Source organism: Coenobita brevimanus, chromosome 6, assembly GCF_032717465.1.
Source record: "Coenobita brevimanus isolate Jiangsu-jjx chromosome 6, ASM3271746v2, whole genome shotgun sequence".
NCBI lineage: Eukaryota > Metazoa > Arthropoda > Malacostraca > Decapoda > Coenobitidae > Coenobita > Coenobita brevimanus.
The window spans coordinates 56,784,766-56,801,691 of record NC_136959.1 but is presented as its reverse complement, the minus strand read 5'-3'; the positions used below and the strand labels follow the sequence as shown (position 1 = coordinate 56,801,691).

Below are 16,926 nucleotides of genomic sequence, written 5' to 3'. Positions count from 1 at the left end.
GTATAGATATTTCAGAATTTTTCAGAGACACTGTTGATTTTATTTCAGGAAAATAAGAATCAATGAGATTGTTTAAAGGGAAAAAATTGTTTCAGCAGTGTAATATTGAAGAACCTGGCATGTTCTCAGAACACATTACCCATATTGTTTGAGAGGCCATTATAAATAAAACATAAATCATGATTTTTATGCTGTAGCTTTGAGTAAAAGAGTATTGTCTTTTTATAAACAGGACTTTAGAGTTTGGCTTTTGATTAAGAGGACTCTAGAGCTTGGCTTTCGATAAAGAGGACTTTAGAGTTTGGCTTTTCATAAAAGAGGACTTTAGATTTTTGCCTTTTGACGAAGAAGACTCAAGAGTTTGGCTTTTGATCAAGAGGACATGAGTTTATAATAGTATTTAACTGAGGAAATCTGCATGAAGGTAGGAACAAAATAGTTTTCACAGATTTTAGTGCATGATTTTTTTTTTTTTTTTTTTTTTTAAGACAATGTTAAAGGAATGGATATTGCATGGTGTTCATAGTATAAGGTGCATGATGTAAGTAGTAAGAAATGATGTATGGCTTTCATAACATTCTCAGGTCAGACAACATCATCGACAACAACAGCCAGATCAACTTCATCGACAACTACTACAGTTACACCCATTCCTAACACAGTTGTTACTACCACTACCACAACCCCAACATCTAGTCCCACAACTATTATCACAAAACAACCATTAATAATTGTAAATACCACAGTTGAACCTAAATCCACAATTGTTAGTGAAACATTACCAGGAACAGCAGCTGCCACCACAGATACCACACATAACACTCAGACTGAGGAGACAGACATAACTGAAGGGGAGACTACACTACCTGTCCTTACCAGTACTGATAGTGAGATAACAGCTGAGACAGGAACCACTTCTGAAACTATAATGGCGACGAATAAGAGAAACACAGGTGACAGCATAGCAACCACTGAGAATGTAATTACTGGAACAGGAATGACCACTGACCGAACGGTAACAGTTACAATGTCTGCAAATACTGATATTTACACAGTAATGACAAGTAAAACAGGCTCAACAGAGATAGCCACAAATATAGCAGCCACGAGTGAACTAGGGACAGCCAGAACAGAAACCACCACAAATATACCAGCCACACATGAAATGGTTACCGGTGACTCTAGAACCACTACAGATTCATTATTTACAAATGAAACAGGGAACACTTTCAATGTGTCAGTCACAAGTCACACTACTATTACCTCAGAGAGCATTACAGGCAGATCACACACAGAAAGTTCTGTAAGTAGTGAAACTACTTTTACAGATGAATCAAATATTTCACCACAAAAAGAAACTGCTACTCAAATGAGAGTAACAAGTGAAACAGAAAGCATGGGTATTACCAAAACTGAGAGCTCAGCTGAAACTGGGTCTGCATCATCTGAAATGGAAACCACACGGAATATAAAAAACACAGATGAAATTCAAACTTCAGTATCTGAAACCGCAATAGCTTCTGCAGTGAACACTGGGATTACATTCCACACACACAGTGAAACTATAACCACAGGTGATCAGGAAACTGCAGACAAAACACACACATCTGTTTTCATAACCCAGCCAATACCCTCACATGAAAGTACACAGAGTGCACCAGATTCCACTGAAACTGGTGCCACCACTGACTCGGTATAAGTAAGCGGCTTTTTCATAGACAGACTGATAAATCCAGTTCATTGAGTAACAAAACAGACACTGTATATAAATAACCAGTTCTAGAGTAGATATCTACAAAAATTTTTAGCAGTGATTGTTGTAAATATGTAGTAAAGTATAGTATATGGCTGCATAACAATAGTATCTCCAGGCTAAGCTAAGCTGTTATGGTGATAAACCAATTTGAAGAGTTACGTAATAAGTTTATACTAACCCAGCATTTTGTTAAAGGATTATTCATAAACTTTTGTTAGAAGAATATAGCCGAATAAAACAGAATATAATACTATATGTTTTAAGCAGTAGTAGCTCTGGACATACAGCCATTTAGTAAAGTATTGTCACTCCAGGTTTGCTGGAATAGAAAATATGTAGTAACCTGAAATGTGTTTATATATTTGTTGAGTTAGTAGATCTGATGAGTAGAGTGATATTTTAATATGGAGTGGTGGCTGCATTCATTCTTTGAAGACTAAAAAAGCATAGCTTTTTAATATTGGTCTCCCATTTTTCATAACAGTATTTCGTCATAACTGTTTTGCTGACAGTCAAAACTGAGGTGGATGTATAAATATGGTAATGTTTTTTTTAATCAATATAATGCTATGATTATATTCAGGTATAAGAAGCAGGTTGGTGCAGTGCAATAAACTATATGCACCAGTTGATCTTGCATCCATATTTTAATCTTATATTGAAATGTGTAGCTAAGTGGTTACAGAAGTGGTTTTTTGTTCAAAGGCACATGATTTCATTCCCAGGATGGGGCAGGGAAGAGTTTGATGATTATAATTTTCTTACAATAGACTTTGCTGGTCTTCCCAGAGATTCACTGGCATATCATGTAAACATACCATTCCTGAATGAGGCAGCCTTAGCATGTATTCAGTATGTAAAGTGGATGATAGTGCCCTGGTGGTGACATTGAAAGTAAGTAGCACATAGGAGGACTGCTGAGTCTCAGGTAACAAGCTCTCAAATCTATGCCTAAAGCTGGAAATATAAAATGATACATTCATATAGATTGCATGTTACTCATGGCCAAGATACAGATTCTGAATGGGACACAATATGATGTGGAGTATAAAGGAAATGTAGATATGGTAACATTTACATATATGTCCATGTAAGAGGCGTGCTAATATATGCATATACCGTATTCAGAAGTAAAATATGCAATATATTTTATATCATCACCTGATGTTTTATAGTTGTGCACACCTGGAGTCTCAATACTTACTTAATTGGCTGTAATATCTGCTTCAGGATAGGGGAGAGAGAACATTGCACATTAAATTGAGTAATGTAAAACTTTACTGAAAGGGAAATGGTACCTTTGTCTTTGTACTGGCTTAGTGAACTTGCAACCCCACCACCCACCATTTTTATTGAAACAGCCTGTGGTACCTCATTGTGCCCGGGAGGAGAGGAAATTTTGTCTGGGGCATCCTGTCTCTTCTTAAATTATTCTGCCTCTGGAGAAGTTAGGTTAGGATGGTGGAATATCATTTAGTATAATTTTTTTAATACCTTCTTCTTAATTTGGATTATACGTAGCAACTAACTGATGAATAGAGTTGATTGTGAAGTAGGTGACAAGAATTATAACTGATACAGCCATATATAACATACTGTGATCTGTATATTAAAATCAGACATAATAAGCACACCCCATACATTTTGTACTTTTATATGCCGAGAGATTTTTCACACACACACACACACACACACACACACACACACACACACCGCTCACTGGTGCAGTGGTAACGCTCTCGCTTGCCAACTGGTGGACGGGAGTTCGCGCCTCGCTCAGGTTGCGAAAAGTTTCACTGACGAAGTGGGTGGTTACTGTCCCCCTTGAGCAAGGGGACGGGTGTGTGCGTGTGTGAAGGTCACAGCCTTGCCCTTAGATCGGACTATATGAGCTCTCAGCTCCCTTCCGGGAGGGTAAAAGCTGACGATCACAACCATCAAGTAAGTGATCCTGACCGACCCGGTGAATTACACACACACACACACACACACACACACACACAAACAGAAAGACAGTTTGGTTTCAGAAAAGGAAAATCATGTGTTACTAATCTGTTGAGCTACTATGACAGAGTAACAAACACAATACAGGAAAGGGAAGGATGGGTGGACAGTATCTATTTAGATTTCAAGAAAGCTTTTGACACAGTACCACACCAAAGACTTTTATGGAAACTGTACCATCAAGGAGGAATTTGAGGCAAACTGTTTTGTTGGATGCAAGACTTTCTCATAAAAAGAGAAATGAGGACAGTACTAAGAGAAGTGACTAGTGGAGTACCACAGGGTTCGGTGCTGGCACCAACCATGTTTTTAGTGTATATAAATGATATAAACAGTAACCCTGGAAATGAGAGCTATCTGAATATGTTTGCAGATGATGCAAAAATACAAAGGAGAATTACTAGCACAGACTCTTGTAGGGAGCTACAAGAAGAATTAAATAAACTTCATGAATGGAGTAGTACATGGCAAATGGAATTCAATGTGCTAGTGTCATGTAATCAAGTTTGGTAAAAGTGGAAAAAGACCTGATTGGGATTATAAGTTAGGAAATAAAACCCTATACACATCAGAAAGAGAGAAAGACCTAGGTGTGATTATCAATTACAAACTATCTCAGGCTGACCACATCAACGAGAAGGTACGGAACATGTATACACTGCTTGCAAATATGAGAATAGCATTCACATACATAAATGAAGACATGCTAAGAAGGATAATAACATCATTCATTAGACCAACTCTGGAATATGCATCAGTAGTCTGGAGTCCTCATCTCAAAAAGCATATAGACAAGATTGAAAAAGTTCAAAGGGCCGCAACAAGATGGATACCAAGCTTAAGGGACCTAAGCTACGAAGAAAGACTAAATAAACTGAATCTACCAACACTACAGGAGAGAAGGAAAAGAGGTGACATGATAATGCTATATAAGTGCATATCAGGAAAGGAGAAAATAGACATAAATGATTACTTAACATATGGAGAAGCATCAGCAAGAGGACACTGCAAAAAACTGCATAAGAAGAGAGGTGATAAAGACGTAAGGAAATTCAGTTTCCCAAACAGAGCAATTGATCAATGGAATGCACTACCGAATGAAATAGTGTGTGCCAAAACAGTTCACAAATTTAAGGATATGTACGATAAATATGGTTTAAGACACGGGACAGTACGAGCTTGACTCATTCCTGTAAAGATACAATTAGGTAAGAACAATTAGGTAAGAACACACACACACACACACACACACACACACACACACACACACACACACACACACACACACACACACACACACACACACACACACACACACACACACACAGAGGGATGTAAACAAGACAGACGACATGCATCTGCAGGAAGACTCCCGAAAATTTGCCAAAATTTTAGTATGCAGGATGATATTCCATCTCTAAACTGTCTGTGATTGAAGTTAAAGGTGGACAGATTCACCTGTTTAATTGAAACATTTGGATGCTCTTTGGGAGCTGAGGTGAAAGCTGAAAATGGCAGGTGGGGGAGGTGGAGTGGAGCTGCATATGGTTGACAGATATGGTGATTTCAAGGGATTTGATGATCAAACCAAGAGATTGGGTGTGCTAAGCCGACTCCGCTCTTTCTTTACCCCTGCACAATTGTTGACTCTATACAGGGGTTTTATCCGCCCCTGTGTGGAGCACAACTCTCATGTGTGGGGAGGCTCCCCACATACAGCTCTTCTCAATAGGGTGGAGTCAAAGGTTTTTCGTCTCATTAACTCTCCTCCTCTTACTGACTCCCTTCAACCTCTGTCTCTTCACCGCACTGTTGCATCTTTATCTCTTTTCTATCGCTACTTTAATGGTCACTGCTCCTCTGAACTGTCTGCTTGCATTCCTCCACCTCTACGACGGGCGCGTAGCACCCGTCTGGCAGCAAACTCTCATCCCTTTTCTGTCCAACTCTCTAATGCAAGAGTTAACCGTTACTCCCAGTCTTTCATTCATGCAACAGGTCAGCTCTGGAACTGTCTCCCTCTGTCTGTATTTCCTCCTGCCTATGATCTCCAGTCTTTCAAACGCAGTGTGTCCAGGCATCTCAAAATGATCGGATCTTGAATTTGGCTCTCTATTGTATTTTGTTTTTCTCTTGGAGGGAACTGTTACTGCGGGCTCATGGCCTTTGGTTCCTTCTTCCTCGCATAAAAAAAAAAAAAAAAAAAAAAAAAAAACGACATGCATGAGTTAGTAAAGGCATTAATGATTAGAATTTCAAAGATGGAAGTGGCAATTGAGAACATGACAAGTGATAGTTTAAAGACAAAGAAAGGTGAAATAAAAGATGAGCAAGAGCTGAGTACCGCCAAGGAGAGACCTGTCAAATAGAAAATAAGTAATTTAGAAGAGGAAAATGTATAATTGAGAAAGAAATTGAGTGAAAATGACTGTAAGACCAAGAATATATGTACAGCTCTGGAACAGTTGCAAGAACAAACAGGTTGGGTGGTTAAAGGGCATGAGGAGATGTCAGAATTGAGAGAAATAAAAAACAACAAAGTGAAGAAAATATAAAAACTTCAGACAAACAAAGAGGCATCTTCAAAAGTGAGGCGGTGAAAGTTTTGCAAAAAAGGAGGCAGTCGTGGGGAACACAACTGAAAGTAATAGATGTGTGATCATCTTCGGAATGGAGGAGACAGAAATCAAAGCAGGCTAAGAAGAACGAAGAGATGACCAAGATCAGTGAATTATTTACTAAGATAAATGAAGAATGAAGAAACTGGGAACAAGAAATAGAGGATGTAAGAGGAGTAGGCCAGTAAAAAACAGAAGAACTTAACATTACACCCATCTGGGTTAAATTTACAAATGAAAATGTGGCAAAAGAAGTGTTGGGAGCAGCACATTGGTTGAGGATGATGAAAATCTGAAAAAAGTAATGATAAGAAAAGATGTAAACTCCGATGAGAACTAATCTGAAAACATTGCTGGAAGAGGCCAAAAACAAAAAGTAGAAAAGATTAGAGAGAAAGAGTTTTTTTTTTTTTTTTTTTTGAGTGAAGGACATGAAACTCAAAAAGTGGTATATAAAGAAGGACTAAAGAGAAAAGTACAAAATGATTTGGTAGACCTGGCAAATAAGGAAGTGATTAAGAAGACTCAGGATCATATGATAATGTGTACAAATGTGGATGGGTTGATAATGAAGAATCTAGAACTTGGTGACTGTATTAGGGAAAAGAAGCCAAGGTGGTATGTCTGCTGAAACTAAATTAGGGTGAATTTGATGCAAATGTGCTTGGTTGGAAAGATTATAATGTGTGGAGGAAAGACAGACAAGGAAAGTTTGAAGGAGTGATAATTATGACTGATAAAAAGGTAAATGCAAAAAGGGTACATTTAGAAAATACAAAAGTGGAAATACTGGGAGTGGAAATAGTGGAAGAACATGGAGAAAAGCTAGACATAGTAGTGATGTACATGCCACCAAGGACCAGTGAATGGAATAGAGATGAGTATGAACAGTTTTTGAGTGAGTCTCTAGATATGCTAAGGAAGATAATTGAGTGGAGAAATAGATTGCTGCTAGTGAGTGATTTTAATTGTAGAGAGGTTGATTGGGAAGGAACTGATGCAGGGAACAGTGCCAAAACCTAGTGGTATAGACTGATGGAGCTAATAACAGAAAATATAACAGAAAATATGTTAAAACAGTTGGTTAAAGAAAATAAAAGAATTATGGGAGAGGATACACCATCAAGATTGGATCTGATTTTTATAAGAAACTAATGATATACTCTACAAAAATTACAGCATCATTGCCCCCTAGGAAAGAGTGACCACCTGGTTATGGAGATGGAGGTATTGGGTGGTGACTTGGGAGAAATAGAAGAGTCATTCATTCATTCATCATCTAATCCTGTGTTGCCCAATGAGGACCATAGGAGCCTGGGGCTAGGCAAGTTGGTCCTGACATTTAAGATGAGAGTCACCTTCCTCACTCATCCCTGAGTGGCATTACATGAGCAGTTAACTCCAACCATCCCTTGGATATATACCTGCACAGGCTCAGTCCGATTGGAGCGGCTTAATTACCCACTAAACCACTAGGTGTCTTAATTTGGTTATATGGTTACCATCCAGTGTAGTAAATGGTTTCCTGGTGTACAGGAGTCACTCAGTGTAGAGCCACTTGTGGACAGAAGGAAGAGGAAAGAATGAAGGAAAGAAAGACAGAGGAGGAAGGAAGGGAAGAAGGAAGGAAGAGAGGAAAGGCCAGGTACCTGAGCACAGGACTACATCGAGTGAGTGGATGATGAGTGCCCCCACCAACCACTAAGAGAAAAGTCATATCGACAATAAAGATATAACTATGGGAGAGTTTATGTTGACTCCTCAAGACAATGTTTCGGAAATATGGACTGGAGTGAAATGGAAAGGTGGAAAAATATCCAGGAGTAATATAATGTCTTTATGAAAATATATGAGGAGGGAGTCAGAAATCATGTTCCTAAATTTGCTGCAAAAAAGGAAGACAGAAAGAAAGATTGGTTTAGTAAAATATGTAGGAGGCACTTGGAGTTAAGAAGAGAGGGTAGGATAAAGTAAGAAAAAGATACACCGAAAAAGCTGGGAAAGAGCAAAAAGAAGTAAGAAATGAATATGTAAAAAAAGAGAAGGGAGGAGGAGCAAAAATACGAGGACATTGTTAATAAAAGCAAGAAAGAACCCAAGCTGTTCTACAGGTTTTTAACAGGAAAATTAAAAGAAAGAACAGCGTAGTGAGATTGAGAGATGGTGATGTAATACTGTATATGAAAAAGAAGAGGAAATGTGTAACATAATGAATGATAAATTGCAGTTGGTATTTGTAACAGAAGATGAATTCCTACAATCTGCAACAGAGATGCAACCCCTGAAACTGGAAACAGTAGTAGCAGAGAGAAATGAGATACTTCAGTTGATGAAGGATAGAGATGTGAGAAAGGGAGTGGGACTGGATGAAGTAGCTGGTTGTATCTTGAAAGAATGTGCAGACCAGTTAGTGAGGCCTCTCAATGATATTATAAGGTTCTTCCTAGAAAGTGAGGAGCTACCTACTGAATGGAAGAGAATAAATATAGTTCCAGTTTATAAAGATGGTGACAGGGTACCTGCTTAACTATAAACTGGTCTCCCTCACTAGTATAGTCTGTAAACTGTGAAAATATCATTAGAAAAAGATGGATAAAATTCCTCGAAGGGCATATGGTAATAATGTCCAAGCAGTTTGGATTTAGAGAAAGGTCGTATTGTGTTACGAGCTTGTTGAGCTTGTGTAGTAGAATGATAGACATTGTTCAAGAAAGGGAAAGATGGGTAGACTGTATATACCTGGATTTAAAGAAGGCTTTTGATAGAGTGCCACACAGATTATTATGGAAATTGAAAACCTATTGAGGTGTACATGGGAACTTGTTGAAATGGATAGAAAATTATTTGATAGAAAGACAAATAAGAACTGTAATAAGAGACAAGTTTTCCCAGTGGAAAAAGATAAATAGTGGAGTGCCCCAGGGCTTGGTGCTGGCCCCAGTTATGTTCTTGATATATATAAATGACATGCCTGAAGGGTTGGGCACTTGTGTGAGTTTATTTTCTGATAATGCAAAAATTATGAAATATATTAAAGGAGTAAATTGTTGTAAGGAATTTCAGAAAGAGCTAGATAAACTCTGCAAGTGGAGTCAAGCATGGAAAATGGATTCAGTACTAATAAATGTCATGTACTGGAAATGAGAGTCAGTGATAAGAGAACAGGGTATGTGTACAAGATGGAAGATGAAGTAATAATTAAGATAAAAGAAGAAAATGACCATGGTGTGGCTATATAGGATAACCTGTCGCCAGAGAAACATATAAACAGGATTACTGGAGGAACTTCTGGGCTAGTGACCAACATGAGAGTGGCATTTAGTTTAATGGGTGAAGAGATGCTGAGAGAGTTAATAGTGATCATGATAAGACTGAGACTGGAATATGCAGCAATAATATGGTCACCATACTTGAAAAAGCCTACCAGTAAACTAGAAAGAATACAAAGGATAGCCACAAAATTGACACCAAGCTTGAGGGAGTTGTCATACGAGGACAGATTAGAAAAGTTGAAATTGCCTACCCTGAGAGAGAGAGGGGGGGGGGAGATTTGATTGCAGTGTTTAGAGGAGTAAGAGGAATAGGATGAGTGGACGGAGAGGAGCTCTTCGTGAAAGGTGGTGGAAGAACAGGAGGACATGAATTCAAGCTGAAGAAGAGTCGATTCCTCAGTGATGTAAAGAAATTTAGTTTTCCAAACAGAACTACAGACAATTGGAATTATTTAGAGGGAGAGGTGGTGTGAGCAGGGAGCATCTATGTGTTTAAATCTAGATTGGATAATAAATATCTGTAGAAAAGAGATGGGACAACATGAGCTTAGATCAAATCCTGTATAATACAATTAGGTAAATACAGTTAGGTTAATACACACACACACACACACACACACACACACACACACACACACACACACACACACACACACACACACACACACACACATTCTGAACATGTTGAATATGTTGTAAGTATTCTTATTATGTGCTTTCATTCCACAGCACACAGTGAACCAGTTGAGCTTCACATGCTTTTTCTTAATAGCAAAGAGCACTGCAATACCATATATCTTATTTTCTTTATTTCCAGCTAATGTTGTAGCATTTTAGTAAGATGAATCATGAATGTTTGTTGTGGTAGTACTTTATTGTTAAAATACTTAATTGCTTGCTTCATTTGATCATGCATAGTTTTCATTACTGCAGTATGTTTATTTCTGTAGGTTTCCTCCCAAATAGCTTTGATATGTAGCTGTAGATATTTCATCAGATAAGATGTATTTTCTAATATGGTATTCCATACTGCTTCTTGTAACCTCTCACAAACAATTTGTCACTTTTTTTTTTTTTTTTTTTTTTTTTTTTTTTAATGTAGTAAAGACTTGCTTCTCTAAGTATTTTTGGTGTGCTGTTTATTACAGAATGCAGTAACATGTTTCATGATATTTGATTACAGATAAGTGTATAGGATTATAGAATTGTTATGCAAGTAAGTTTACCATGCCAGTACCCTATCATGGTTTTTATATGATTTTTCACAATTATTGCTGCATGTTTGAAAGGTCACAGCAATGCTGACTTTCTTATTTTGGTGTGTTTTCACAAACTGTAATTGTAACATTTTCATTTTTCATGACTGCAGCTCTCCTCAACTCTATGTAGTGCAGGACATCATTTATGGCATGTATTTTACTCCAGCTACAACCAGACTATTTTTAGTCATCTCCCAAATTACACAGCAAATGTGTTAACTAAGGGCACTGTATGTGATAGATCCGTGTATGACAGACAGTTGAAACCTGTTATATTGGAGCTAATATGTTAACTTCATCTGCAGTCTAGCCCCCACATCCCTCGAAAGATCCTTTCGTGGCCAAACATACGTACATACTTTACAAAGACATATCCCACTGTTCAAAGGTGAACATACATAACACAGCCACACTGTAAAAGTCTAAAGCAACAAGTAAGTGGTGTGGCACTCACCTTCACAGACAGTGACAGCTGGCTTAGTGTTGGAGGAGGGGATCCGAGGCTGAGGAGTTAGGGTTGGGGCTGGCCTTGAACTCCTCTGCACCTGCATTAGGCAGTGAATGTATCAAGAAGCTCCTTAGAGTCATTGTTGATGCTTTATGCCTTTTTATTTATTTATTTATTTATTTTCATCTTTTGTATGTCTGTTGGATGAGGCTTGTGCATTATGATGTTACAATGTACCAAACTGGAAATGTTGGTGGGAATTTGGGTCAAAATTAATTTGAACCTTGGTTTTTGTTGCTGCATATGACAGATCCATGTACGACAAACCTGTGCAAGCTGGAACATTGACTGTATTCAGCTGAGCAAGACCCTTGCTCGACAGTGAGATAAGTCTGGAAGAAGAGGTTTGGTAGGCCTTTTAAATATATATATATATATATATATATACACAGTAGGATCTCGCCAATAACGTCTAATTGGTGCCAGAAAAACGCCATTATTAGCAAAAATGTTATTTGCGTGACATTAAAATGCATGTATAATGGGTTTATTGGTGCCGCCACCCCATGACTTTTACCCATTTTTCCCATTCAGAGCCCTCCTATCACTGCTATTTTTTGTTTTTGCTGAAATAATAAGATTAGTTGTTAATTGTCATGAGTAGTATAAAACTCACCTTAAGCAAGTTAATAAGATGTTTGGCGTGATGATTGTTGTGAGGCCTGTGCATGGAGGCTACTGCGGTATACCCCCTGACCTCGTCCCCACTCCTGCCTCTCGGTCCAGGGTCACTTACTTCCGTCATCACGTCATCAAACCCCACAAAGACAAAATCTTCAGGAAAGTCCCCTGTGTCATCAATATCATCACCTACTCAACCCCTTTCTGTTGTTCTTCCTCAGCTGGCCGGCGTTGTGAAAGAAAGCGAGTGATGAGTGACTGATGGCAGGAATTCACTCAGTCGTGATGCTGTTTCTAGCATTTTCTTGAAATTTGATTTACAAGTCCAGTCATTAGTCGTTTATTCTGATGGCTGCTCTCTCCCTATCTCAACAGACTTGAGTTGTAGCAGGAGTGCAGACCACGCTTGTTTAACAGTTGCCAATGCCATATTATTCCTGGCTTTGATGAAGAAATTTATGGCCTGTTGAATGTTATATTTCTTCCAGAATACAGCAACAGTCATTATGGTCAGGATTGCAGGTATGCCTGGTGAAGCAGGTTAGTCAGGTGGGGCTGTGGAGGTGGAAGGGCAGGTGGCTGGTGAGTCAGGTGGGTCAGTGGAGGTGGAGGGAACAGCGGCGGGCGAGTTAGGGGAGGTGGTGAGGGGAGAATCCTCCATTTCCTCCTCACTACTGCTCACATTTTCAGCAATTTCCTTCACCTCTTCTTGTTTATCTGTTTCATTCTTCATCTTGTTATGGACATATTTGTGTATTTGTGAAATAACCTTTATTCAAGTGAATCCAAACGTTATTATAGAAACTGAGTATCTATTCTAACTTATCGTTATTGCCGAAAACGTTATTGTCGGTCGTTAGTGGCAAGATCCTTACTGTATATATATATACACTCAATCCTCGTAAATTGCATGTTTATAAATCACGGATTCGTAAATCACGGCTAAGTGGCTGTCAGACTGCTGGCACCCTTAAATCACTGTTAAGTCACGAAAATCGCGGACCTAGGCACCGAAGTGGGCCTTTTTCGAGGAGAATCGTAAACCACGGCATTCAAATTGAAAATCGCGACCCAACAACCAATCACCGAGCGTCCCTGGTGGCATATGTGCATACTAATGCCGCCATGTTGTTGTTGTTCTTGTCCTGCCAGTCTGCACACTACAGACCGTCGCTGTGGAGTACGAGAACTAACTGCCTTTTCTGTGCTCCTACCTGCCATGGCCCCTCCCGACCCCCCAATGAAGCTTTCTTAGCAGTATGGCGTCAAGAAACTGCAGCAGTTGCTGTAGTCAACGTTTGGAGCTTATTTGTCGTGTTGAGAGGGAAGAGAAGTTTTCAAAGGTGGCAAAAGAGTTTGGGAAGAACAAGTGCTGAGAGGTTCTAAGTTCTTCCCAACACCACCCCACTCCATTCACTTAAGCAGTTTCGTCAAGGATTAAGGTGAGATCCCTTAACATTGCTTATTTCCATTAAATACATGCACTGAATAACCCTAAATTTATATGTATGTGTTTGATGGTGCCTAGATAGGTGCAGGTAGGGTGCTGTGGGGGGTGGTTGGCTAAAGTCCAGACCCAAATTCATTTTTCACATAAGAGTTATTATTTATAAACCACGGAATTTGTAAATCACGCCAGTGGTCCAGACCCAAACTGCCGCGATTTACGAGGATTGAGTGTATATATATATGTTTATATATGTGTGTGTATGTGTGTCTGTATATAGTCTCTCCTCGCCTAACATGGGTATCTGCTTCTGCACCGACCTCGCGTGAGGCAAATATCACGTTACAGGGACTCTTGAAAACCCCTATTTCCTTCCACACCCCTGCCCAAAGTCCTCTTTTCCCCCCCTTGTGGTGCAGAATTTTTTTTATATCCCCCAATTTAAACTTCCTAAAAACATTAATATGGTTATAAAAAATACATTAGGCCAATAGGACTTTTTTATTTATTATACTGTACCTTATGTGAGGAGCAGAGCAGATACACATCGCCAGAGATGAAGTAGAGGGGGAGAACACACACTAAAATCTATCAAAGTCTGTTATACAACACTCCAAACATCACTTTTTAGGTCCTCCACAGCCTGCCTAGTTCAAATTACTATGTTACATTAACAGTGCCTGTGTTAGACTGTTTATTTCCTTCTGCAAAATTGTGCCATGCTAGAGCAATATTGTGTTACAGCAAAGTGCGTTAGATGAGGACAGACTCTATGTATACCCATGTGTGTGTGTATATATATATATATATATATATATATATATATATATATATATATATATATATATATCCATCTGTCCATCACCCAGTTTATCTATCTATCAATCTATCTGTATCTATCTATCTATCTATCTATCCATCCTTCTCTCTCTCTCTCTCTCTCTCTCTCTCTATATATATATATATATATATTAGAAATTTAAAGTATTCTGTATTTGATGAAAAAAATTAAAAAACATGATCTGTTTCTTTTCACAGATTCGTCTCCTGGTTCCTTCAAAAGCATACTTGAGGGGATCATTAACAAAGTGGGTAATGCTAGCTTTGTTGACATCAAACTAGAGACAGTGCCTGAGGGTGAACAGAAACCTGAAGATGATGAAAGCAATGCAGCCGTTGATGTAGCAAATGGAATTGCAGATGGTACTGCAAAGGGTAATACCACAACAGTAAAGACAGATGGTGTTAATGGAACAGATGTTTCGACAAGTATTACTACCACAGCTATCTCGGCAATTCTTGCAACCAATGCCAGTGTTTCAACCAATGCCACAGTAATAGCTAATGCTACTGATGGTACTACAGCAACTGTTACTTTGACTGGTACAGATGTCATGAATGACACAGATAATACTGTTGGTATTGTAAATTCCACTGAGGCTACTGTTGATATTGCAAATGCCGCTGTTGCTGATGTTGATACAGCAAATGTCACTGAGGTTACTGTTGATATTGCAAATGTCACTGAGGCTACTGTTGATATTGCAAATGCCACTGAGGCTACTGTTGATATTGCAAATGCCACTGAGGCTACTGTTAATATTGCAAATGCCACTGAGGCTACTGTTAATATTGTAAATGCCACTAAGGCTCCTGGTGAAACTATAAATGTCAGTAATGTCAATGAAGCTAATGTTAATGACACATTCAGTAATGGAGTCAGCAATGTTTCCAGTACTGAAGGAATTGTAGTAGTGACAACTTCAACAGAAATTTCAACCACAACAGGTAATGCTACCACTGCCCACACACCTGTTGAGGGAAGTGAGCCAACCATAGAGGTTGATAAGACTACTCCTGATGAATCAGGTGCGGAATCCAATGCTACCCTTGGAGATTCCCATGTAACAGTCATAGAACAGCATCCTGAGCCTAACGATGAGATGCCCACAGATAACACAACTGAAGTGACTTCATTTGACATAACTACCCCTACCACAGCCACAGATGTTAGCTCTACAGATGAAGTCACTAAAAACCATACTGACATCAGCATCCATACAAAAACAAGCAACACCACAGTTCAAGACTCTTCGACTGAGGTTAAGGGACAGTCAGTAAGCACAGATATTGAAAAGTCTGGAACATCAGAAGGTGAAGATGTTGCCTCTGCACATCAGCCAGTTTCATCCAATACCACTGAAGTAGCCAACTCAGCAGCTGCAAGTGTACCTCAAATTGAAGTGGGCAAAGGAGAAAAAATTCCCCAACACACTAAGGTCAACATTACCTCTTCCTTCCCTGAGATTTATGTGTCTCCCGGAACTCGCCTGGAGGACATTGTCTCCTTCACTAACATCTCTGGAAAGTCTGTCCTTTTTCAAGACCTCTCTGCTATTAGACCAGGAGACTCCCCAGGTGATGTACGGCTTCAGGATATGGATGAACCTCAACCCACTGTTTCTTCCACCCCGCCTCACCTGATCTCCACAAATGACTCTGGTATTGTGCAAGATATAAATGACAGTGCTGGTAATGTAACCGTTGCTGATAAAGAGGGACATGTCGTCCAGAATGTTTCTATCACTGATGCTGTTGATAAAACCACCCACAATGAGAACACAGAGAAGGTAGCTCTTACAAGTCCTAAATCTGGGAATACAACTGAAAGACCTGTTGTTATTGTGACTGCAGAAAGGCCTCAAGTGCACGGTGAGGAAGAGATAACGAATAAAGAGGAAGACACTAAAATGGTGGTTACTGTCCAGTCCTTCCCATATGAGGGCAATCCAATTCCTGCCAATAAAACCCCTCCACCTGTGAGAACTACCACCACCACTTTCACCACTTTAACATCCTCCACACCACAGCCCTCAGTCATTACTGAGGTCCCTAAGTTAACTACTGAATCTCCAAAGGAGACTGTTAATCGCACTTCACAGACAGTTATTCAGGTCCATGAGGAAGAAAAAGAAACTGATGAAGATGAAAGTCCTGCTTTCAAACCTGATGACTCTACCTTGATTACTGACCAGAGAACTGCAACTAATGATAGTGTTGCAGTTGGACATAATATAGGCAATGCATCCACAACAACTATAACAAGTACATCACTTTCAGCAAGCACAGCTTCATTACCACCTAGTTCCACATCCCCTGGAGGACATGACAGTGCCTTAAATTCAAGTACAAGTGACAGTGGAAATGAAGAACCTGAATTGGTATGGAAGTTTAACAAGGAGATTGAGGCCACAACTACTGCTGCAGTCACACCCCCCAGGGTCCTCTGTAGAGAAGGTGAGAATATAAAAACATCATGTACACAGATCTTTTGCCAGAAAAACAATCCTGTATTATATATCATTATTATTATTAGCAGCATTAGCAGCATGACAAAATTTTTTAACAATCACATTAGATAGGGAGAGCTGGAGGAAATCC

General features: G+C 39.1%; 1 protein-coding gene across 1 annotated transcript in view; it reads left to right on the top strand.

Annotated features, from left to right (window-relative positions):
- Positions 1 to 16,926, top strand: part of LOC145401301 (uncharacterized) — a 459,641-nt gene that overhangs the window by 375,896 nt on the left and 66,819 nt on the right. The window contains exons 14-15 of the mRNA XM_080273632.1: positions 786 to 1,175; positions 14,524 to 16,782. Of these exons, the coding sequence (XP_080129758.1) occupies positions 786 to 1,175; positions 14,524 to 16,782 (2,649 nt within the window). The remainder of the gene's footprint in view (positions 1 to 785; positions 1,176 to 14,523; positions 16,783 to 16,926) is intronic.